Here is a 26,284-nt window from a genome sequence, read left to right on the forward strand (position 1 = left end):
GCATGGTGAACCAGAACCAGAACTTTATTTCGGCGCTGGTGCTTATTTTATTCAAATCTCGTGCCTCCTAAGAACCGGCTTGCTTTTCCATCGGCAAGGAGCCAAGTTAGAGCCACGTCATTGCGTCACTGTTAAACGTCAGTACGTCACTGCGTACGCAGCCGTTCAAAAACGTTAGCGCCAGAAGGAAGCCCACACAACAACAATGGAGGACTTAGCCATGCCAGTGCTGTTACTGGCTTTGCATGCCTTCAGTGTGATCCATGCACATATAATCCTGCATTTGGCAACTACCCGTCGTCGTCGAAGTCACATTCAACGGCGACTACGTTTGAGAAAAAAGGTAATTATCAAAGACGTTTTGATTCTTAACAGTGAACGTGTTAGCGTTAGCTTGGCTACTTAGCTCCGACTGTGCTTGCATCCATTACATAGCGGTTTTAAAAACGTTGATGATAATATCTATGTTTATCTTTATAGATGTTCTTAAGGCAGATTGTGAGGCAGAGATCGTCTATTGCCTGGGCACATCCTCAATCATGCTACTGGTGGGACATGATTGTTCCGGATTTCAGCGAGCAACAGTTTGTGCAAAACTTCCGAGTGTCCCGGGAGTCATTCTAGTACATCTACGATCGGACCAGTGAAATCCTGGCCAAAAAGGACACGACTTACCGCTTGTGTGTCCCAGTCCGAAAACGGATCGCAATTGCCATCTGGAAACTGGCTACCGGCAGTGAATACAGGACCATCAGCCATCTTTTCGGAGTAGGCCTGAGCACTGTGTTCAACTGTGTCCAGGAATTCTGTAATGCAGTCATCCAGGTGCTTCTTCCTGTACACATCACGACTCCTGATGCCACAAAATTAGAAAAAATGGCTTGTTTTTTTAAAAGTCGTTGGAGAACCCCACAGTGTGTGGGTGCAATAGATAGCAGCCACATTCCAATAATTGCACCAGAAAAATATCCCAGGGACTACTGCAACCGCAAAGGATGGCATTCAGTTGTTCTGCAGGCAGTTGTGGATGGCAAAGGACTTTTCTGGGATGTGTGTGTTGGCTTTCCAGGGAGTGTGTGCGATGCTAGAGTGCTTAAACAGTCACATTTGTGGACTATTTTAAGTGATGGACAGTTACTGGGGCAAAACAAAGTGACCATCTCTGGCTGTGATGTTGGACATTACCTTATTGGCGACCCAGCCTACCCCATGCTGGAGTGGCTCATGAAGCCGTTTTCTGACACTGACAGACTGACTCCTGAACAGCACACTTACAACTACAGGCTGAGCAGTGTGCAATCTGTGGTACAAATGGCTTTTGGGAGATTAAAAGGACGATGGAGATGCCTCCTAAAAAGAAATGACTGCAAGCTGGAGCTGAGCAAGAAAATGGCGTTGGCCTGCTGTGTCCTTCACAACATTTGTGAGGAACGTGGGGATGACTTTGTTGAGGAGCTCCCAGGTAGACATGTTAACATTCAGCCTTCTGTCCAACCAGTACCTGACCATGGTAATCAGGAAGGGACTGACATTAGGGCAGCTTTGATGGAATATTTTAACCGTGCTGACGAGTGGCGTTTTGAGTGTGACTGAAGGCATTCTGTTTTTTTTTTATCTAAATTGTCATGAGACATTCATTGTTTGTTGTGATATATCCACTACTGTTGTTACCATTGTTTCAATAAATAGTTTGAGATGAGGAAATCACTATTCCCTGCTTCTACTTAAATGCTCTACTGTCATGATATATCACTATAGCATGAACTTTTTATATTTTCCATAAATAATATGTAGACACGTCATGTAAGCACACTTCAATTATATATCTGCTATAGTAGTGCAGTTTATCTAACTAGCTTGCTGTAATAGTAAGAAACAACATATGACACAAAACATGCATCTCATCACAACTTTTTTGTTCACACAAACAGAAAACTTTAAAAATACAACACAATTTAAAAATCAGAAGTATGTACAAAAAAAGTATATTTTAGTGTTCATTATTGGACCATCCATTCCATCAGTCCACCCATGTGTTGCATGTTTTGGAGCACATCAGCTCGTTGTCTCTCCTGGCTTGTTCAAAGAACTGTTTGTCCGAGTGTCCATGTACTTCAGCACATCAGCGTTAGCACTCTGCTTCCTTTTTCCTGCATAAAAGCACCTAAAATACTAGTTGTTAGTAGTTATTTGCTATATTCATAAACACAGTTAAAGTAAATGCTGCAATTTTCGATTTTAGGATAGGCCAAAAGACAACATATTGATCACGAGTTGGTGTTTGCATAGTGTAAAGAAATCTTACCAGATTTGGTCTGGGAGGAGGACATGGAAGCAGATGAGCTGCAGGATGGGACCGGTGAGCTGGAAAACAGAGGTCCTGGCAACTGCGTATGGATTCTAACAGTTGTCAAATAGGGCTGTCAACTGTGTACCAACCTGACTTCTGCACAACACAACTGATGGTCCAAACCCCATTAAGAAGGCAAGAAATTCCACAAATGTACCTTGACAAGGCACACCTGTGAAGTAAAAACTTTTTCAGGTGACTACCTCACGAAGCTCACTGAGAAAAGGCCAAGGGTTTACAAAGCTGTCATCGAAGCAAAGAGTGACTACTTTGAGGAATATAAAATATAAAACATGCTTAGAGTTATTTTACAATTTCTTGTTTACTACATAATTTCATATATATTGTTTCATAGTTTTGATGCCTTCACTATGTATCTACAATGTAGTAAGTAGTAAAAAATAAAGAAAAAAACACTGAATGAGAAGGTGTGTCTAAACGTTTGACTGGTAGTGTATATGTGCATAATGGTTATCCAAGTATGGTTGAATCGAGGACAACTGGACTTAGCGGTAGATTAAAGACATTTCTCATCTCATCCAAGAGATCTCCTCAGTTCTGACTGACTGGTGGGGTGTATTTCACCTCTGTGGGGTCATTATGATGCTGTTGATATCACGTGGCTCAATACTGCTCCCGGCTATTTTGATGATGACAGCCTTCAGAGTCACTGGAGTCACTTAAGGCCAAGTATGAATGTTATCCAAATATCAGGGATTCCCCATCAGTCAGTCTTAAAGCATCTATTATTAAATCCAGCAGCACTTGATTCAACCAATTTTTTTGATAAGTCATGACCCGGATGACTGAGAATTTTCTCTAAGATATAAAATCCATCTTTAAAAACTTTACTGATATACTATATCCTAAAAATAACAAAACCTTCATGTAAATGTTTCCTCGAATTTTAGTGGACTAAAGTATCTGAATTAATCTGCGTTTGGCTTAATATTGTGTCACAGTGTCTTCCATGCCTAACCCCCACGAGAAAATGTTTTCTGAGTTCAAGCAAACTATTTTGATCAATTTTAACAAGAGACACCATGTCACTGGGACACTCGTGTGTAAAACTTCAGAAAACTTAGCCTGATTTGATCAGCAGAGGGCAGCAAAATACCACGACTGCTCAGCAGAGGAGGCGACATTATGACAGGGCCTGAGGACACAGGAGGTCACTGACAGATTCAGATATCAGAATGAACTCTCTTGAGATGCAGGAAATTTTGATTTCATTTTGCAGAGGTCGGGTGGAACATATGAACGCTATTCTTTGTAGATATTAGGCCTAAGCTAAGTGTATTTTTTTCAGTGAGTTATTTATTTAAAAACACAAGTGTTATAGTTACTGAACATGACAAACATTTAAATATTCTGTTTATATATTCTGCTTTTGTTGGAGCATGCGCTTCCAATAATTAGTGCCAGTATAGTCACAACACAAGTAATAAAACAATGATAATGTCATTTGTCAATAAAGTTAAGTTGTTAACCATTACAACCTAAGAGATTCATCTTTCTTTGTTTTATTTTTTCTGTTTTTTTTTTTTTTTTAAAGAAATGCTTAAAACATATATCTGCAGAACATGAAGGTTTTATTTTTCTGCTTTTGTTTAAACTCCTTGGACAAGTAGCTTGTTCAGTTTTTATATGCTGTAGTTTTTACCAGTTATACTGAGGTGTGTTCCACCCAATATTTTTATCACTAAGTGTAGAACATAGACTGTATGAGATAGACTATATATACAGTAAAATATCTCTAAAAGCATTTCAACTAAAACTAGACACTGTAGCCTCTGTAAAGGATTACATACAGCAAGGACAATTGATTTGTTTAAAGTACCTACTGTATATCATAGCAACTGATTGTCGACTGTTTATATCTATATTAGTGTATCTTGTATTTAATGTCAGCTTTGTGCTTGATTTAACAGTGTCAGAGACACTGTATATGTGATTAATGACTTTTCTGTTACAAACTTTTGCAAAGATTGCATTACCAAGAACACACATGTATATACTGTAGGTTCAGTACCCCTGTCACATGTGCACAGAAAATCTCTGCAGCAGATTAGGGCGTGAGATGCTATTATTGGAGCAAAACAACTGCGCACCTGTGACAGTTGGAGGGAATTATAAACTTACAAATCTGTGACTCTTAAGCCATTTTTCTCTCTCTCACGTGTGTTCTACAGCCATAAATTTCACAGTTGCAGTTCAGGTCTTTGGTCTGAGAAATTTTTGCTCCACTAATAACTCCATAAACCAGTCGTTTAAGCATTAAGCTGAAGTTTATGTCTTGTATGAGAAACTCAAAACCACTTTGAGGAGCAGCTTGAGGTGTCATATATGGGCAGATATCAACGCCCTTGTAAATTACCATCCTTCTAGAATGTCAGCAATAAATGTCACTTGACAGTAATAAATGTAACTGATTCATATGCAGTTATGTCATAAAAAGCCAAAACATATCACGGATTTTTCCTCATTCAAACTTCCAGCAAAAGAGAAACACCCAAAGTAAATGTGTTACAGGTCTCCGCTGGGTGAGTCATAAGGCTGATTGACTGGCATGAACCTTGACGTAAATGAACGAAATCTCGCGAGATTTCCACTCGTATGCGCTTTTATAAGCACTTGCACGTCCTCGTCCTTTTCGTTCGTCCTCAGTGTAGGATAACGAAGTGGTCTTCTCCTTCACTTCCTCTGAAAAAACGAGTAATTTTATTTTTAAAGTGACACATTAGAATAGCTTCGCTGCTCTTATCCTGCCCTCTACACAACCCACGGGGACGATTTTGCCAACGGGAGTGAAGTTTTAAGAGGTAAGTGTCTTGTTTGACGCCGTTCCCGTCATCATCATCCCCACTTCTGGTTTGTAGCTTCTTGGCTAATGTTAGCAGCAAAGCTAAGCTCGGTCAACCGGCAAGGATCACGAGTGGCACGGCTACCATAAAACCAGAGACTGTTTTACTTTACTGTTTATCTAAACGCATTTGTGTTAAAATTTACGCCGTTTAGCATCAGAGGCAGACATGTCGTGACTCTGTTACTGTGTTATAACCTCCAAGAGTCGACAGACAGCGAAAATCGCCGATAGCAAACAATCAAAATGTGGCTAAAATTGTTGCAGCTTTCCTAACATTAGCTGCAGGCTTTTGTGGTGTTATTTTCTATTCTGAAGATAAAATTATTCTTCTATATTACTCTTAATGTACTTGTGTATTTTTTTAAACCCGGTTACCAAACATGACAAGATGCAATTTTTTTGTGGCATACAGGTGGAGATACCGTGTGGTCATGGGTAGATTTATTGGGAAAGAAATCACAAAATGCAATGACAGTAATGGTAAAGATAGGCTGTTTAGATCTTATATTGCCAGTTATTTTAACCGACAATCCGTTTTTTTCTGGCTCCTGTGCATTTTTTCCCGGAGTTTCGAAAGGGGGAAAGTTTTGGGAGTGAGTACTCTGTCGAGGAATGTTTGGCAGAAACTGGGGGAAGGGTAGACATAAGGACAGGCAAAGGTGATGTAATTTTCAGTTTTACGCAACTAGACAGTGTTTGTTTATCACAATGTAAAGATCAAACATTTGTTACGAGTCAAGGCCATATGGTCAAGGTGCCAGTCTAGTCAAAGAAATGCTTTTCTCCTTTGAAAAGAAGATGTGATACAAACCTTTAAAATTAAAAAAAGTTGTGCTCTTAGAAGGATGCTTGAGATAAAAGCGCCAAAGTTTTTAAATTTATATCAGCTTTTGACCTTGAAAACAGTTTTTTGAAGTTTTCCAGAGCTGTCAGCCTCATTTTGTGGCGTACGTCGACAACTGAGCAAACTCGTGTCACCTAACGTACATATGAAAATTTCCAATGCTTGTGCTTATGTTTTTTTATTTGTGCCTCTCCCCTTTAGACGCTTTGACAATCATCACCACTGCTGATTATGGATGTGATAGTGCGTCGCTGTCCATTCCTGGCTCGTGTACCTCAGGCCTTCTTCCAGCAATCCAAGAAATCTCTGGTGGTGTATGCCCAGCGATGCCCTATCATGATGGAGCTGGCTGCCAAACCCATGGCCCCTTCAATGGCACGGGCTCTCTGCTCCTCGTCCTCTCACCAGACAACTGAGAGCACCATGACTGCCAGTGATGGTGAGGGTGAAATTTTATGCATTTTTCCTACAATTAGTATTTTCATTAACATTGTAGCTGCATTATATGAAGTAAAATTTCAAAGTTAATCCAACACCTAACTGAATTACTGCTATGTATGATATTGGTGTATGGTTATTAGTTTTGATATATCTAAAGTCTAAATCATCTTTTGTCCACATGCAGCCCCCAAACAAGAGGGGGAGTGCAAGCTGCCTGTTGGTCACCCTATGCCACCCACAGGCCAGGTAGTGGCCTCCAAATGCCCTTTCCTGGCTGCCGAGATGGGCCAGAAGAACAGTGTAGTTCGTCAGGTTGGCATAGAGTTCCAAGAGGATGTGCAGGAAGTTCGCACTGTCCAGAAAGGTAAGACTTGTTTGAAACCGAGCAAGTGTCTGCCCATTGTTTTGTATTCAGATTGATACTATTTACATATGTTCTTGTCCTCTCTTCGCCTTTTTCAGAAGTTTCACCTGTCCAGCTGAAGCAGCAATCCTTGCCCATTGCCACTAAAGGAGAGGAGCCAACTAATCTAATGAAGACCCTCCTGAAACAGCGACCTAAGAGGGTCACTCACTTGCTGCAGGACAACTTGCTAGGCAAAAGTAAGTTTTATTTAGGTGCTTATGATAAAACTTTCAGATGACAAAGTTATAATAATTTGCAATGTTGCTGAGCTCCCACACTGTCCTGTGTCACTGAGTTTTTGTGTTTTTGAATAAGCCTTCCTTGATGTTACAGTTGCTTCATTCACCACAGTGCTGTAGCAACACTGAGCAACATTAAGCAAGTTTGTCTTCCTCTTCTGTCACAGTGTCCCGCTTCCATTATGATGACTTTTTTGAGAAGAAGATAGAGGAGAAGAAGAGCGATCACACATATCGCGTGTTTAAGACCGTGAACCGCCGGGCCACTGAGTTCCCAATGGCCGACGACTTCACAGGCTCTCTAGATGAAAAGAGGGAGGTGTCTGTCTGGTGCAGCAACGACTACCTGGGCATGAGTCGACACCCTCGAGTCGTCCAATCCATCATGTGAGTAATAGAGGAGTTGTTTTTGTCTTAAGCTGAGAAAGGACAACACTTGATCCAGTTCTTTTGGGTCAAGGTGTTTTTAACACTGGGACAAATATTTTTCCTTCCTGTCCACTTCCCCTGATTGCATGTTACCTTTAGTCCCACTGCAAGAGCAGAGTTCAGAAAGACAGAAACCAAGAAATGAGATACACCATCTAATTATTTAGCTCAACCTGATACCCACGGGTGAGCCAGTTCATTGTTTGTGTGGGTGTAAAGTGTTAGTTGGCCATAGGTTACACATGGGTCCTAGGGATGGTGTTTTTCTTATTTTCCTTTCAGCTTGTTTGAGCTTGTCCAGATCTCTTAATCCCTGTGCAGCAGCACACCTTAAACCCAAGTGTCACTTTACTACTCAGCAACCCATATGTTTTTTTTAATTCAATTTTTATATATATATATCTGTATACTGTAGTGTTTCCTGTCCTTAAGCTTACATATTTGCAACATGTATGCTGTGGAATTTCAGAAAACTAGATGACATAAAACAAATATTTTATTTGTTTGCTTGTTATCTCTTCCCAGGGATACTTTACAAAAGCATGGATCAGGGGCAGGAGGCACCAGGAACATCTCTGGGACCAGCAAATTCCATGTGGAGCTGGAACATGAACTGGCTGACCTTCACAAGAAGGATGCTGCACTGCTGTTCACCTCCTGCTTTGTCGCCAATGACTCCACCCTCTTCACCCTCGCCAAGATGCTGCCAGGTACAGGAGTGCATTCTGTACATTTACTATGAAATCCAACCCAATTTTCAACTTTGCACATTCTCACCTGCTCTCTTTTCTCGCAACAATTTCAGGTTGTGAAATCTACTCTGATGCCGGCAACCACGCCTCAATGATTCAGGGTATCAGGAACAGTGGTGCTAAGAAACTCATTTTCCGCCACAATGACGTGGCCCACCTGAGGGAGCTGCTGCAGAAGGCAGACCCCACAAAACCGAAGATAGTGGCCTTTGAGACCGTTCACTCCATGGATGGTGAGTTTAGGATGGTGCTCATAAGTTGTTTTTTTTTTTAGAAATAAAACCTCGTTATTACTAATTGTTGTCATCACTGCGCTTCACAGAAATGTATTGGAATTGAATAGTTAATTTTTTATCTTAATTACCAGCTTACTGAATCTATTCAAGGTGGTGTTATTGCTTGTACATAAACTATCATTTGATCAATTTTATTTCAGGAGTTGTATAGCAAAGTACTGCAGGGCCAGGCTAAAATGACCTGTTTTGTGCCCGTTTCTCTCTGTAAAACAGGTGCTGTGTGTCCACTGGAGGAGATGTGTGATGTGGCCCACGAGTTTGGAGCCATCACCTTCGTAGATGAGGTCCATGCTGTGGGCCTGTATGGCGCCAGAGGAGGGGGCATCGGAGACAGGGATGGTGTCATGCACAAGATAGATATCGTCTCAGGGACACTAGGTCAGTATATAATCTCTACTAAAACAGATTACTGGTGATAATTTACAAAGTATTTGGACATTTAAGTCATCACAGAATGTTTTTGTGCCATCTACAGTTCAAATAAATGGCTGGTTGTATCAGCGTATTTATGTTTCCAGTTATATGTTGCTGTATTTTTCATGTATTTATATCTTTTATGAATCAAAACAGCTGCTACCAGTTAGCGTGACTCTTCGAGCTCTCTGTGTTGGTGTTCCACTGAGCATCAGGCCTCAGCTGTGTCACCCAATATGCTGGAGGGCTTAAAGACGCTGGAGCAGTTCTGTTGTTGCTAGGAGACTGTGGGCTCTTGTTGCGCTCTTATTGAATTACTCTGTGCCTGTGTGTCGCTGTCAAGCTGAAAGGACAATTACTTCTAACTGAAAGCTTTGCAGCTCCTCGTAGGGTGCCATTTCAGGAAAATGCAGTTTGTGAGTTTGCAGCGGGAGGATTCTGAATAGCCTGCCGAGTGTTTTATAGTGAGACAGTCTTAGTTTGAGCAACCAAAATTAAAGAAAAGCCTCTCATGTCATCTGTTTTTCCAGGCAAGGCCTTCGGCTGTGTGGGCGGCTACATCGCGAGCACTTCTGCTCTGGTGGACACGGTGCGTTCTTATGCCGCCGGTTTCATCTTCACCACCTCTCTGCCACCGATGCTGTTAGCTGGAGCCAGGCAGTCGATCCAGGTTCTGAAAGGAGAAGAGGGACGCGCACTGAGGCGTAAGCACCAGCGCAACGTCAAGCTGCTCAGACAGATGCTAATGGACTCGGGGCTGCCTGTTGTGCACTGCCCCAGCCACATCATCCCTGTCCGGGTAAATCTATGATTTTAATTCAGGGTCAGATCACAATACATTTAAAGCGCTGAGTTACCTTTTGTCTGTCTCTGCCTCCATTCTGATCATCACATATGACTTTTTTCAGGTTTCGGATGCCGAGAAAAACACTGAAGTGTGTGACATTATGATGAGTCGCCATAACATCTACGTGCAGGCCATCAACTATCCCACTGTTGCCAGGGGAGATGAGCTTCTGCGCATCGCCCCAACTCCTCACCACACCCCTGAGATGATGAAATACTTTGTTGGTAAGATGATGTAGTAGCCTTGTTGATTTTTTGGGTTAAACATACATTTAGGGAAAAGAGTTGTGTGTTGCTGCTTTAGAAACGAAAGACCTACTGAAATGTAACTCAACGCTAATCAAGAATAGATGTGGGGTTGACAAAGCAAATCCTGTTGGACATGACATTTCATTCCAGCTGTGTCTGGGATTTTTAGTATCTTGTAATTTTCTCATGTATAATTTTGGTTTGATCCCACAACTAAATCTAGCTGTAGAGTTTGCTGTATTATTAAAAAGATTAAAGTCAACTTCTTAGCACCTTTCAATAAGTTTCTCTCATTTAAGTGAAACTGACCTCCCTTCTTGTCTGTTTTCCATCTTCAGAGAGGCTGGTGCAAACCTGGAAGGAGGTTGGTCTAGAGCTGAAGCCCCACTCATCAGCAGAGTGCACGTTCTGCCAGCAGCCACTGCACTTTGAGCTGATGAGCGAACGAGAAAAGTCTTACTTCAGTGGCCTCAGCCACCCTATCTCAGCCTGCGCATAACACTACTCGCTACTGCTGGCTCGAGACGGCACATACACACTCAAAGCTCATTCCTCTATCACTGTCATAGAATGTATTAATTATCTTCGTACACACATTATTTAAAATATTCTATGTTCAGATGTTCTATATGCTCTAAATAAAGTATAAGACAAAAGTAAGTTTGTGTTTGTGTGCTTTCTAAAAATGAGAATAAATGCAGATGTGATGAAGAGTTGGAAAAAAGAATGGAAATGCACTTCAATAGACACAAAACCTTGAATTGCCTTTATTCAGCACTTTAGATTCGTTGTGTAACACAGTAGCTGTAGCAATAACAGGCCATCTGCCTTTTCTAAAGCTCGGCTATAACTGAACAAGTTGTATTCATTGAATGAACTAGTTTAACAAACAACATTTTTCTACCATTACAAGAAGACAGATATTCAGTCACATGCATTTATCACCAGAGGTAGAATACTTGTGTAAGGCTTCAAAAATAGGTCACAGCAACTGGTCAAGCTTAACAGATGAAAAGGCAAAATCTTTGTTAACGCTGTTGGCTGTTGGAGTAATCTGAGTATCCAAACAACCGACCTATTTGTACTTGTGAGAAGAGTGGGCCATTGACAAAGGCACCTGGAACACACAATAGCATCAGTGTGGTGAATTAAACAGTCATTTGTTACTTTATCTGTGGTCAGGCACTACAACATAATGCCATTTTTTAGTTGTGTGTTTAGAAAAGAAAGACCTCAGCATTAATGAAGGATAGATGTGAGGCTGACTATGACTTCAACACAAAGAGAATAATGTCACTTAATGAAATGCAACAGATTGCACCATTCTGCCATTTTATCAGGTGAAATCTCATACGGTGTGTGGTGGGCCTACTAACCCACTGTCCTCTAAATTCAGTTGGAGATGACGTAAATGTCGCTCTGAGACCCAGATCCACAACATAAAGGAGGTCATGATGGGAGTGATAGATAAAACGGACACACACCTTCTCCTTGAGGTCAGATATTTATCACGCCTGCTAAAGAAAGCTTGTGTGTTGTTGACGCACATAAAACCAGAATCACCGTCACACAAACAAGACTGAAAATATATGGATCACTCTTTCAGCACCTCTTCCGTATTCAAAATTGATTATAAATATGAAGTTACACAAATGTAATCACAATCTTGCATAGGCTGGTTATTAATTGAACTGTTTCCCAGCTTTGCAGGTGTTGTAAACACTACAGTTGCCTCAGACAGCTCTGAAAATGGAAGTGAGAAACCTTTTTAGCTGTTACCAAAAATTGATGTTGCCACTGCTTTGTGTCAATACTTCCACTTTTGAGTTGATCCTCTTTGTACTCCGTTCAACAGCTACTGGTCACATTGCACACACACAGACGCAAAACAGTTAAGGGCTCCATCTTTGAATAAAAACACAAAAGATCTTCTTGAAATTTTCATTACTTTGTGACAGTTTTGTTATGAGAAGCTATGGGATGTTTTCTCCTAGAGAAAACATCCCATAGCTTGATATCAGTGAATTGTCGTGATTCAATAGGTTTTGAAGTAGGGTTATGATTATAGACTAAGCAATGTAGCAAAAAAATGACCATAATTAAAGCAGTATACATATATTAATTAACTAAATATTCCAGACTTGAGGAATATGCAGCTGAACACTTCTTCACATACTGCATAAAAACATATGAAGACATACAGTTGTGCCATAAATAGTTCCTAAATTTAAAGTAGAGTTAACCGAGGTCAGGAAGGAGGAAATGTTTTATGAAGAAATAAAATGTAATTCCTTTGTAAAAGCAACCACAACAAATAAAGACCAGAAAATGTTCTGGGACGTTGTCTTGTGACAGTTTGTATGGAAAGTTTTCACTTCAGTGTGACACAAGTCATGACAGTGATGTTACCATCGTGACTAGTCTCACAAATAGCAGAGCATTGTGGTCCACTATGGGGACATTGTTGTGTGTTTGTATTCTACAATCTGTAGTTTAAATACAAATAAAGACCCACATTGCACACACATTGAGTAGTAAGAAAAAGTGTGACATTTTGGATTACATTGTGGCAATACAAGAGCGTATTATGCCCAAAAGCATAGTAGTGCTTTTACATTTCCCTCATTGCTAGACCCATCCCTGCCATAATTGTTTGTTTTTTAAAGGCTGAGTGCAGCATAACTAACAGATCTTTATGTATAGATGGCTTTGTCCTGCCAAACACAGCTTGAAATGGGAAAACTTTGTAGTTTTAGCCATGAAATTGAGAGGCACACTCAGGAGAAACCAACATCAGTGGCAGAAAAATCAATCTAAAACAGAAAACCCCAATATTATCTCTATCTAAGCAGAAGCAGCCCCATGCTTAATCGATTCAAAGCTCTGCAATCAACTCCGTTGACCCTGCTAACGCCGCTGTCTTCTCGTTAAGCTTCTTTTAAGACATAAGTACAACCAAAACTACTACACGCTACTACTACTTTACCACTACAGGACCAAAACACAAGTCAGCACCTGCTTCTGTTTGATGTAGTTTGTCTAATTTCTTACCAGATTCAGTCAGTGCTTGTAAACCAGCTCTGATCTTAAGCAGTGAAAGGGATCAGCAGTGTGTGAGGTTCAGTGGAGAGCTCAGCCACACCTGACACAGTATCTTCTGGCTAATAGAGCTATTTTTAAAGTCTCAGCATGTGACACACACACTTACCCACAAATACATACATAAAAATAAACCCACGTGTGTAAATGAATGCATTTCAAGATGCCACATCTGCGTATCTTCATGCATGGTCAGTCAAATACAGCGTAGTGGTGCTGTGCTACTATGTATGTAAATATATTGTAAATATAAATAATGAAAATATTAAATATGTGTAATATAAGGCTCATCAGTTTACAGTATATGTAAAATGTGCATTCACAGACAAGATATCCAATTTTGCAGAAAGACTTCATTCAGCAAAGACACATTTTCCTCATTTAGTGGGTTAATGGTGGAGGTGGGAAGCACAGTTTAACAAGTCAGCTCAAAATCTCCCATAGGCGTCCAACTGGGTTAAGTTCAACCAGTCAGTAACACACTGTGGCCTGTATGGACACATCTGCAACAGTTATGTGTCTTATCTCTGCTGTACACGCTTTACTTTAATTTGTCCACACACAGACAGTGCAGAAACTGACTACCAGCCTCTCATAGCTACACACATCTTACATCCACCGCACAGTATCACAAAAACTAAATATGAAATATTATGGCTGCATTTTGGTGGGTATGTGGATGGTGCTCACTCTGCCAATTCATCATTACTGGAACTGTCTTGATAACAATTTGTTGCTTTTGTCGTTTTTTTTTTTTTTTTTTAAATCTCCGATCTGTAATGATAATGTGCTTGTTACTGTTCTATCTTTTGGTCCATTGCTTCAAAAACATTTTTACTCTTGTGGGAAAGCGATCTGCAAGACAATGTGAGAGAGAGGGACATGTTTGCATGGCGTGGGATCTCACCCCACCAGCTGCGTTTCCATGGCTACTGATTCCTGCACCACTGCCAAACTCTCCTGGTCCAGACAAAAGCAAAGAGCGATGAAAAGATACAGTCAGGGCACAGTAGGGGGTTAAACGAGTGAAATACTTCTGAAGTTGAATGAGTCAGCTTATCTGCTTGGTAACAATGCTCAGTTGCACTTTCAAAAACCTCACAGTGGGAAACCAGAAACATTTTATTCAAAGGCCGTTTCATGGTAATATGAGATATCACGGATCTGTTACCAAGTTACATTCATTCGGTGGACAGTTTCTTCTCAGAGCTACTGTAGAGTTACAAGAGTTTATTGGTACTTAAGGCACAAGTCATTGCCAGTAACACCAGTTGTTTTTTACGTTCAGATGTAATATATTTATAACATACCAAGTGTTTACTAAACTGGCCCACACTAAGTTAGAACAGTTTGTAACACAACTACATAGAGATGAGCTAGTCATGCAAACTTCCAGAGGTTGTTTGGCTAATGTTTGCTTGCTCATTTGGATCAAGATTTAGAGTGAAGACTAACAGTAATAATGAAAAAAAAACCTTTAAACTTTATCTTTAATCAGTAATAAATTACTCAGTGTTATGATAACTTCAAGCACTGAATGAAATGGGTTGCACAACACAAACTAGTTGCAGTAGCATGTGTCTGGGGTACCGGAGGCTGCATTTTTAGGACTGCAGCTGTATAACAAACATTTCTAGGATGGTGCCACCAACTCAACCGGATAATCAAGAGAGAAGCATGTATTAAGGTGGGGACTGAATTCATGACCAGGATAGACAAACGTCACGTTGTGAGTACACACATATACCGAAAGTATGTGAATCAGGTCAGGTCGTTTACAGTTAAAATACTTCTGATGTCTTCAGGTAAACATGGTTATTGGTAGTTTGCCAAAGTACGAGAAACAAACTAGGAGAATCTTTGGGCATTAAAATAAACCTTGAAAACAAAAAGGTAATCATCAGAAAGTACTATTTGGATGGTAAATCTTTAAAACCATAAGTACTTGGACAAAGAATAGTATTTAGTTTGGACAAAACCTTTAAAAGCATCACTTGTTAATTAGAAAGTACCATTTGGATGGAATAATCCTTTAAAGTGCTTGGACACCTTTTCTTATTCTGGGTGGAATAAACCTTTGTAACCTTAAATACTTGTATTCTAAAAGTAGTATTTAGGTTGGACTAAACCTTCAAAGCCATAGCATATTGCTTAAAAGGTACTATTTAGATTGAAAAAGAACCTTTAAACAAATAAGTTCATAGACAGTAAGTAATATTTAATATTTAATTTTATATAATAAACCATTAAAATCATAACTTGTGACTTAAAAAGTACCATATGGGTGGATTTTTAAAGCACTTGGACACAAAGTACTATTCAAATGAAATAAACCCTTAAAATTGTAATTAGAATGATAATCCTTTAAAATCATAAATTGTGCACTTAAGTGATCATTTAACTCAGTATGTAACACAACTACTGTGGTGCTGGAGCTGCAGCGTTTCAAGTACTGGGTGTAATGATTTTTATTATTGACTTATCTATCTGACAAACCAACCATAGCTCCTTAATAACACCTTTAGACTGAATAACAGAAGAAATGCTCAACAAACATGACAGACACCTGTTAAAAATGCTAATTTGTAAGAATAGAAATTGAAGTTTACTTGAAAATTTCCAGGAGAAATTACAAACCTCCAGTACCAAAATAAATGCAAATATTACATCAGTTGCATAAACCTCTCATGACATTATATATACGTATTTCTTCATGCGTGCAGACACAAGTCTTAATAGTCTAACCTGCTCTAAATTACTATGTTGAGATGACCTCATAATGCCAACATGACCCTGAAATGTAACATAACAGCATTTCTTTCCAGTGGTTGCCGTGTTTGCCTGCAGCAAGATTACTACTCTGAACTGATAGCAGCTAATTCCGATACAAAAAAAAGGCCAGTAACAACAACTCTGAATCATGGTTGTGTGTAGCATTCACGTGCTTTTTCTAAATGTTTCATAGCATTTTGTTTGTTGGACTCAACGCTGAAAAAAGTTGGCGGGACTTATCGGTTCAACAAGTACATGCCTCTATAAAGGACAAGGATGATGATGTGTACGCAGTGTTATTATTAAAGAAGGAACTTTAGCTTAAAAATAATACCTTGAATTATGGGGCTTTGTGCTTTCAATTGATGTATAATTGAGACTGATACTATTCATGCCAATGTGCAAATACGCCCAGGGAGAGTTAAGCAGCATCTAATTGAAATCAGGTACAAAATGTGTTGTGCTTGGTCTGTGAGATCTACTAAAACTCCATTTTAAAAGGCAGATCTGTTTCTCCTCTTTGATTTTCAAAGTGGCAGAAGTGATCAGCCTCATGGCAATTTCAACCACAGAGCTAAACAGATTGAAGGCCAATGTCTGCCTGAGCTTTATCTCTCAGTGAAGGTTACTTCCTCATTTGCACATGAAGCAGAGAAGTGTACAGCAGCAACAGATTACACACCACAGCATATAGTATGTCACAGATATTCTGCAGTTTTGTTTAAATAACATAAACATATTTTATTCTGATTAAATTTCTGTCCACATCGGGGCCATCATGAGTTTGTCATGGCCGATTAAAACTTCCAGAGCTTTAAACATTCCTCTGTGTTTTCAGAGAGCGACCCTCATCGCAGCTGGGTTTTCAAAACAATACATCCCTTATTAGGATTGCAGTGTCATCTTTGGGGATTAGTTTTTACCGAAGTGAGATCATTTCGTTGCCATCTGCTCTCCAGGCTTCACAGAATTAGAATAGAGGTGCTGCTTTATTGGAAGCATATCAGATTGTATGTTGTTCAGAGAGTCGGACCATACGAAGCCTGTCAAATGAAAAGAAAGACAAAAGAAAGTCTTGTCAAAATGATCAGGGCCAGCAAAAGATTTTATAAAAATAGTTGTTTAGCTTGAAATGCTTGTTCTTTGGTTCTAATCTCATGCTTTGGTTTACTTGGACGCTGACTGCTTTATCTTCCTGGCTGCTGCCATCAGCGTCCAGATAACTGCGGGTCCTTGGGGCCTCCTGGAATTTTGTCACGTGAGCACTTCACTGTTCCAGCGAGTCTGAGAGGTGAGGAGTGCATGCGTGTGCTTGAATTGTGTGCAGTCAGATGCACATAGACAGATCCTTTCACGCTACACCAGCACTATTTGTCATTATGCTGACAAAAAAGTGGGATTAATGTGTTGACTATGCAGCAGTTGTTTTCTTACACTGAAATATGCAGAGGGTCACTCAGACATGTTGTATTTACAACACAGTGAACACAGTAAACAGTACAGACATTCATTCATACTTTGATTTATTTTAATGAGGTCAACATATGTCGTGTTGATGTTGTATTTATAACTAAGCACTAGTATACCTAATATACAATACAAAGATGGAATGACAGCTTTTAATGGTCACTATTGCACACTGATCAGCTGCACATATACTCATTAATATGACCTAAAATAAGATGTACAAGGTCTCCTCAGGATGTCAATCTATTAGTTCATACATTTTGTCCAGTCTAGATTATTATAATTCCCATGGCTTTGTACCCATCACCTCTTCCAACTACAAAACAAAGTGTTTGTGCACCTTTGCATCTGACCCTGTGGAATCAACTTTCACTCTCCCATTTGTGTATCGTTGGACTGTTTAAGGTTAATTCTAAAATCCCATCGTTACAGGGAAACCCTTTGTGAGGCCTACATTTCTGTCTTATGTTATGGAGGTACCATTTTGTAGCTGAGGTTTAGGAGAAGGACCACACCTCAAACTCTATACTCTGTCGATAAATGCCTGCTCTTGCTCTTGCTTGTCATGCCCCACCCTTCCTCCTTCTTCTTCTGCCTCTTTCTTCTCTCTTTTAGGTGGAGGTCGGCTAGTCTGGGAGCTTCTGCTGATTGTCAGTGAAGTTTTCCCCACACAGCAACATCAATTTCACACTTACGTTCTCATTTAGTAAACAATCACTTGCATCTTACTGATGGTGTGGTCATTTTTTGTGTGTTTTAGTCTCTCGCTGGGCTTTCTTTGTTTCATATTGTAATGTAGCCTTGTTTGTTGATACATTTATGTTTCTGCTGTGGTCTAAAAAGTGCCATGTTAGTAACGCTTTCTGACTGTCCAGTTAATTAAATGTATAATTTATTGCAGTCTATGCATGTTTGCATGTTGTAGTAATTCCATTAGTGTTTTTTTCTTCACTCACTTCAAAACACTCAACATTGCACTTTATACATAAAGTCACTATGATGACATGCACTGTTTATTAAATAATATGAATATATTCAGTAAAAACCATGGCGACCCATTCAGTCCTATTGTATTTATAAGTCACCACTTGTATAAAATATAACCTCAGTATTCAGTTTCAAAATGCTCATGCTAAGCTGTGACAAAGCTCATTATGAGAGTCCGTCTTAATGATGATTTGTAGAGTATATTAAAGATGCCCATTCAGTTCCACTGTATTTGTATTACAGCACCTATTAACAGTATGAAGTCCATCTATACTTTAAATTGCTCCGTCCTGCACAATAATGAATTATCTCATTCTAATGGCCTCTACAGTTTTTGAGTTTTCTTTCATAAAGCTATTAAAGCTCCATTCACTCCTATTGCATCTGTTCCTCAATCAGTACATTGAGGCTGGAGAGGTTACCTACAACCATGTTTAATTTTGATGTTTTACTTTTGTTTGTCAAAATGTCGCTGATTTGTTCTTGCATGCACTTGGAAGTAGATGGCAAGGACAAGCGGTTATTGCACTGGCTATTACACAACTTGTTCTGTTGTGGTAAAAAAAAAAAAAAAAAGATCACAAGAGACATGACTAATCCTGCGACACAAAAGTCAGGAATGACCTAAAAAGAAAATCCCCAAAGAATCACAATTATGACTTTCTGTCTGAGTTAAAGGAACCAAATAGACATTGACGCAGGTACAGTTGGAGTCATTCCTTGTAACTCTTACGTCCAGAAAATGGATTTATGGCAACATGAGCAGTTTCACATCATCAGAGGTAACATGACTTGAAAACCCCCATCATGGATGCATTGCAGATCATAATATTTTTATGCTACTTTCTGACCAAATATGCCTGTATGGCAACAGCTCTGCTATCCTGAAATAGTGCACCAAGTCTTTTCACGCATACTCATTCTCAACTTTGACTCTTTGTTCAATCTGTGTTTTGTTTGTTGACTCTTTAGTTATTGACTAGTCAGTAAAGGAAATACAATGTACTACGGTCTTTATTAGGGGCAACCTGCACGGAACACACTGACAAGCTTTGGTTATTTATTGTCAGTCTTTTTATGAGTGTAGATGTTTCTACTTTGGTTACTGGAGCATGAGATCAGAGAGGAATGAAGCTCTGGGTCTTAATAAGCCACAAAAGGAGCCTCACCCTGACTGCATTGTTTGAGATATCAGGGACAATTATCTCTCTCTGTATGTAATCACTGCTATGTTTGTTATGTTCAGTGATGGCTAGTATAATAGCTTTTTCCATGCTACAGAAAACAGTGTGACAGGTGACATATGGCAAGTTTGTAAAGTCCTATTCAAATCTACAACATAAAAGAGACTTAAAATAGAACTTTATTTACCAGCTCTGCAAGTACATATCAATTTATGAAGAAAAATCATTAAAAGAACCATCAATTTGCTGCCCAAATATAGGGGATTAGAAATACTCTTGTCTCATTTAAACCTAGCAGTAATTAAATATCCCTTCATTGTGGAGTGATTTTTTAAAACAAAATTCAGAAACTGCCCTAATCACAGACACCTTAGTTATAATTCTAAGTAATTCATTGCAATAGTTCCACTGTAGCCTCTCTTTCCCCAATAATTAAAATGAAATACATAGCTACATAAACTTCTTGAAGAACTTATCCCGAAATCACAGATTCACAAAGTAAAAAATTACCAGTTACTTTGACACAACCGAGTGCATGAGGATGAATCAGTTACAGAGAAGTTTTGAGGTTTTGTATCCACTGACTTAACATGATGATGGATATAAACTGGCCAGTGTCCACGCTCACCAGCTGGACATTCCTCCACGTTTGGCCTTTCACGTCCCTGTCCTTGGTTAGAAACATCTACACGCTCAGACAAGGTCATGTTACAGATAAAGGTAAACCAGTGACAACACTGAGAGGGAGACTATTTTGAAATTAATCTCTTTTAATATCATCTGCGCTTAGTAGTAGTCATAATTATTATAGGTCGAGGACATAAGGTTTTATCTTCAACCTCGATTTTTGTCATTCTGTGTTAAGTCTTTGTAGTCAGTCTACGGCAGTTGTAGTAATAGTTTTCTTGGTCTATAATAGCCCACTTCTTTGCACATGCACCACCTCCTGTAATCTTCACTCCAGTAAAACCTCAGACAGACTTTGTCCTCGCCTGTCTGAAGCCACACCAGGAACAAGGATGTCTAAAGGTAAAATACCATCAGCAAATGTCACGCTTTCTGTAACAGAGGTTGCCAGACTGGATTGCCAGGGGATTTTGCAACATTAAGTCCAGAGTTTTCTCCTCAGACTTCACCTCTTTATTTCCGGACAGATTTTATTCTTGTGAGCAAAAGGTGTCCAAAAGTTCAAATCCGAAATAACTATGAGACGTTTTAAATCTGAACCATTTCAGTCCTACAGTTTAACTAAGCACACTCTGTAGCTGGTGGCCTCAGTGAAAATATTTTGTTGTGTGTTTGCTTGCATGCTTTTCAGACAAAAAGCATCGCTATATCGATGTTTTAAACTGTACATACGTGCATGACACAGAAAGCTGGTGAGCAGTTGACAGCCAACAGCAGCAGATTCTTGGATGAGATCAGTCGTTCCTTTTCCTCCCTGCAAGCCAAGCAACACACCACTCTTCCTTTTTAAATAGCAGGCCTGCTGATAAAAAGCACTTCCATTAAACAGATCTGTCACGCAACTGAAACCATTATAGCCCAGCAAAAAATAACACAAGAGTCCTGCCATGCATGTTTTATTTTAATTTTAGGATCAGTTTAAGGCCTTTTGTACTGCATTTCTGTATTCTGTTAATCTTCTGATAACATACTGGGTGAGAGGCCATCATAAACTACAATGGCATCATGATTTGACTTTGTTCCTATCACTGTTTGTACTTCTTCGCCATTCTGCCAACTAGTTTCTATGGCATGCAGATAAAAGGGTATCAGGCAAATACGAAGGAGACATTGACCCTTTACCAATTTACTCTACAAATAAGGCCATGCCAGTTCATCGTTAAATTTATAACATGGTTTTAATTTCCATTTAAGTCAGAGGTGATCACTCCAGTGCAGTAAACTTCATTGCTGTTGCTCATTTGCACGCTCAGGTGTTCTGGCACAAAAGTGAAGATGTCACTTGGGAAATTCAACACGTGTTTTTTTTTCAGTTCCTTCAGTCATCACAAGGACATTAATAAATTCTTCCTGTAAAACTGCCGAGCAACATTGGCTGCACAGTGTAGACTTTGTACTCCAAAATTCATCTCCACTTCCTCTGCTACTGTATTTCTGCCGAATTATTTTGTTAACTTATTACTATTATTAACTACCTAAAACATGGAAGTGACTCAGCTTGTTTGTCATCATGGGTTCTCCTGCCAGATTTCCAAGCTTTTTGAATGGTTTGACCAGTAATTTCTGAGCTTGTCTTGCAGAAATCTGAACTGTGAATTCTAAGGCTGCATAGCACATTTATTAGTTATGATAAAAGTGCTATGATTTTTGGACAAACCATCAATAACAGCCCTTATTTTGTTACTTTGTCAAAAATCCAGAACAAAAAAAAAACACAGGAAAGCACTATTAGGTAATAGAAATGCACAGTATTGTGTGAGTAAACCCTTCAGATTCTATTCAACCCTTGCCATGAATACTGATGTTGCATAACAAGAAGTTACAAGTCATCACACAGGTGAATACACAACAAACAATAGGTGCACTGCATATGGCCAGAATCAGGTTGCTTTGGCCTCCTCTCCGCCCAGAATGAAACCTGCTGGCTGCAGCTACAAAGCATGGCATGACATTTTAGAATGGTGACACTGGTATGAACATTTAGGTACGCGTCACATACCATTTATCCCACATTATTTATGTACACCCTGTAAACAAAACACTCAGTTTTAAGTTTGACTTTAAAACTCTGAAACTTCTGCTAAAGACTGCCAGTCTGCATGTCCTGCTCTGAATGTCTATAAGGAAGATGTCCACATGTATTTTCAGATAAAGTTCCTTTTTTTGCATTGGACTGTTGAGCCAAACCGCGTTGTGACAGACAGCAGTGCAACGGTGCAGACCGAAGAGTTCAGTGAATGTACAAGTGTTCGCATTTCCTCATTCATGAAACAAGTTTGTTTCGATCATGCATCTAAAAATAAAACCACACCACCAGTCAAGCATTGTGAGGACTGCACTGATCATGCCTTTAAGCAGTGGAACAATGGAGCAAAAATTCCAGCATGTACGCTGTTTGGCTCTAAAGGAGTGGACACAGTTAAGGCGTGCCCTTCAAAACTTGAGGAAGAAGGATGCAGTGGAATGTTTCTCTGCACGCAACCAGTTCATTGTATGAAAGTCTATTGTGAGTTACAGAGGAGCAGTCAGACATGATGGGGTTGCTACTTTCTTCCAACAGAGAATGCCAGTGTTTATATAATAATATGTTCAGTGAGCACAAAAGGAAGACACTTGCTTGTGTGATTCAGATCTTGTCATCGTGCATATTGTGATGAGTCTTTCCACCACGTACTTCACTAGGAACATGCTGTCATCAATTGACATCCGCGTGTCGAGTATGGCAGCACACTAAGTATTTCAAAGTGAGATAAGTAGTTGTTATGAAATCATTTTCTATTTCCAGGCAAGAACATTGTCTCAGCTTGACCAGGTATAATTAAGGTAGCTTCTGGATGCTTTCTAAACCTGTATAAGTAAACACCAGGGACAAAGAGGAAGCTAAATGAAGGGGAAAAAATACAAGTTTTACATACAAATTGTAAATTCCTTTAACCTTTGTGTTGCCCTGCGGGTCAAAATTGACCTGTTTTAAAGTTTGAAAATGTGGGGGAAAAAATATATTTTTACAGTGAAACTTCTGATGTCCACATTTTCAATATTTTTGGGAAATTGGTGCAAAAAAAAGGAAATATTAAAAATGTTTCTTAAGAACATTCACAAAAAAATCTACCAAAATCCAGCAAATTATGTGAATGTTGTTAAAGAAAATATTATAAGTTTCACTGATATATATGTAATCACTTTAGATATTTTTTAGGATTTTTTTGGGAAGATTTTTACTCATTTTTTGAAAATATTTACAAGAATTTTCTTGTCAAATTTGGGAGATTTTTTTAAAATAAAACTTTTAACATAAACGTTTAAGGAAATATTGGAATTTTCTTCCTGAAGGTTTATAATATTTTTGCTGAATTTTGGGATTTTTTTCAGACAAGGAAACAATATTTTTTTGGTGCCTGTAAATGAAGACAACAGAAGGATTAATGCAGTCATATTTTAATTTTAGATTATGATACATTGTAAGGGATTTTCATATCTTTAGGCCAATTTAACTTACAAAAAGTAAGTTGTATTGTGTTAATATGGTAACATCACATTCTATTATTTAGACATATAATATGCTCTACCTGGAAATTATCAAAAAGCAGTAAGACTGTTAAATAAAGGCTCTGACAGTTTTGGAAATTTGCTTAATTTGCTTTCTTTCTGAGAGTCAGATGAATGTTTTTCAATTCCTGCATCTTCTCTGCAGATATACTGTAGCCCAGAGGCATAACTCGGTGTAGCCTAGTTTAGCACAAAAAATGAAAGCACAGGTAAACCTAATATAATTAATAACACTGAATAAAACATTAGGGAATAAACATGCAATGCAAAAATTCTGTAGCTCAGCAGAGACTGGATGCATTGTAAAACTGGGCCTATGTCAAAATCTGAATAAACAAATTCGAACTTGGTCCAGCACAACTGAAATATATCAAATTAATTCAATATTTTAGTCTAAATTCTCATTAATTTGTCATTTCTTCTTTGCATTTGTTAACCCCTTGAGCCCTGAAGTTATTTACAATTAAATAAAAAACATTTTTTTGTGTGTTTTTGCTTTCCAACTGATGCTAAAATAAGTGGAGATTGTTAATTTATCTATTACACATAGAACATAGATACATAGATATATAAAAATAATAACAGATATATAATAATGTAAGTCCTGCTCCGACCGGTCCTGCCAGAAACCAGTGCTTGCAAAAGGTTCCGAGGTACGTATTGAATATGCACAAACCTGCACTAGGGGAATGGATACGTTATCTCAGCTGCAGTCTGAATGAAAGTGGTATGTTGTGAATTTGCGACAATAGGTGTCAAGATGCTAACTTTTGTAATATACAGCATACAGCATGCAAGCAGAGAATGCTGGAAGTGTTGAACAAATATAATACATGTCCACAAGGAAGAATGATGGTCCACTGTTGCAAGCAAAAAGAGCATTTATGACTGTTAATAGCTACATAAAACCCCATAAACTGTGGTGAAATTAGACAGTATAGAAAGATAAGATCAGAGTCTTGAGCAGGTTTAAGTAAAGGAGCCATAAATGACTGAAGAACTCCAATAGATAAACACGTACCATCAAAAACACCCTCTCTTACTGAAAAGGAAATGGACTAAGTCCAGTTAATTTTCTGTAGACTACATCCTGCTTCCCTCTGTGGCTTTGGGAACTGGACTTGTTGAGTTTAGATAAATGAAAAAGTCTGAATATTTACTTTGTGTCTTTGTAACCTTAAAGTGCATCTGAGGTGCTGCACTGCATTACAGAGACTTAATAACCTGGGTGTGCCACTGGCGTCCTTATACAATGACTGATGAAAAAGTAATTATGATTAGATGGATTCCAGTTCATGCACCTGTTCCTCCTTCCTCCTCCTCCTAGTCAACATCTACTGGAAACGTAAGGTTTTACACTCGTTGAGAAACACAAACCATTCCCGTCACCTGGTGCTGGGAATTTCACAGAGAAATAACATTACATCTTGTACAATATGTGTAGTGTAGTATTACAGTAACTACTTCACCAGATAATATAAACATGGGTGTGTCTCATACAGAGTATATAGAGCCTATTTTACAGCAATAAAATAATTGTAAGGCTTGGAGAGGAAGAAACTGGTCTCTTAAATTGCTTTCATTTTTCTGTAAGAAGACATTTGAATGAATGAATATCAATATCTGTATATATGGCAGGATAATGGGGAAGTCTTGGGTTGAGTAAATGAGGAATATGATGTTTGACTCACACTGAATCTAGTTTGTAAGAGAAATACATGTCTCAAAACAAGGCGATGCCTCGCATTTGAACAAGTGGAGCAGGTTTTAAAAATATATTTTTAAATAAAATAATACATTAAATGTCTTAAACACACCTTCCATCTTGGCGTTTTAGAGAAGTGGCTCTTGAGTTATCGGGGCTGTGCACCAGAAACATGACTGTATACTGTGAAAATAGCATGAAAACAACATAATTATAGGTGGCAATGCTGTACAAATATTAAAGTAAGGAGGGGGAATTATTGTATTTGTGGTATGAATTGTTGGCCTTCTGACAAAGCGACCTTGCGGCTAAAATATTCCTCGCAAGGGATTTAGTCATAGAAAGGGTTTAGGCAAGTCAATACAAGGTTATTTCTTGAATGAATTATCACTGAAATATTGTGCGAATTAATTAAATGTCGACTTGTTTTCTGTAATTGTAGTCTTCAGTTATGAAAGACAGTATATTCAAAAACAAACAGGATGTACACTCCAGGTGAAATGACGTGATCTGACCTGTATTTGATGAGGTAACCTGCCTTTATTATGGTGACAACATGCTGTATATTTGCACAAGTCGTGCATAAAACTGGATTACCAACCAGGCAACGTGGCCAGGTATCCTAGCGCCCAACAACCATCTGGGCCTGACATGTTTCAGCTGGTTTGTGAAAAGATATTAAAAACTGGGAGGATGCACTGC

General features: G+C 38.9%; 1 protein-coding gene and 1 long non-coding RNA gene across 2 annotated transcripts; both read left to right on the forward strand.

Annotated features, from left to right (window-relative positions):
• Positions 1–133: 133 nt before the first annotated feature.
• On the forward strand, positions 134–3,899 carry LOC129348900 (uncharacterized). Its single transcript, XR_008601644.1, has 2 exons — positions 134–343; positions 481–3,899. It is a non-coding gene; the product is annotated as an uncharacterized LOC129348900 (long non-coding RNA).
• Positions 3,900–5,004: 1,105 nt separating this feature from the next.
• Positions 5,005–10,792, forward strand: alas1 (aminolevulinate, delta-, synthase 1). The gene is made up of 11 exons (XM_023284632.3): positions 5,005–5,172; positions 6,262–6,499; positions 6,686–6,865; positions 6,964–7,104; positions 7,314–7,533; positions 8,101–8,285; positions 8,381–8,560; positions 8,837–9,001; positions 9,568–9,836; positions 9,946–10,108; positions 10,471–10,792. The coding sequence occupies exons 2-11, from the start codon at positions 6,292–6,294 to the stop codon at positions 10,629–10,631; spliced, it is 1,872 nt and encodes a 623-aa protein (XP_023140400.1). The 5' UTR covers positions 5,005–5,172; positions 6,262–6,291; the 3' UTR covers positions 10,632–10,792.
• The last annotated feature ends 15,492 nt before the right edge of the window (positions 10,793–26,284 follow it).

The sequence above is a fragment of the Amphiprion ocellaris genome, chromosome 5, assembly GCF_022539595.1.
Source record: "Amphiprion ocellaris isolate individual 3 ecotype Okinawa chromosome 5, ASM2253959v1, whole genome shotgun sequence".
In the NCBI taxonomy this organism is placed as follows: domain Eukaryota; kingdom Metazoa; phylum Chordata; class Actinopteri; family Pomacentridae; genus Amphiprion; species Amphiprion ocellaris.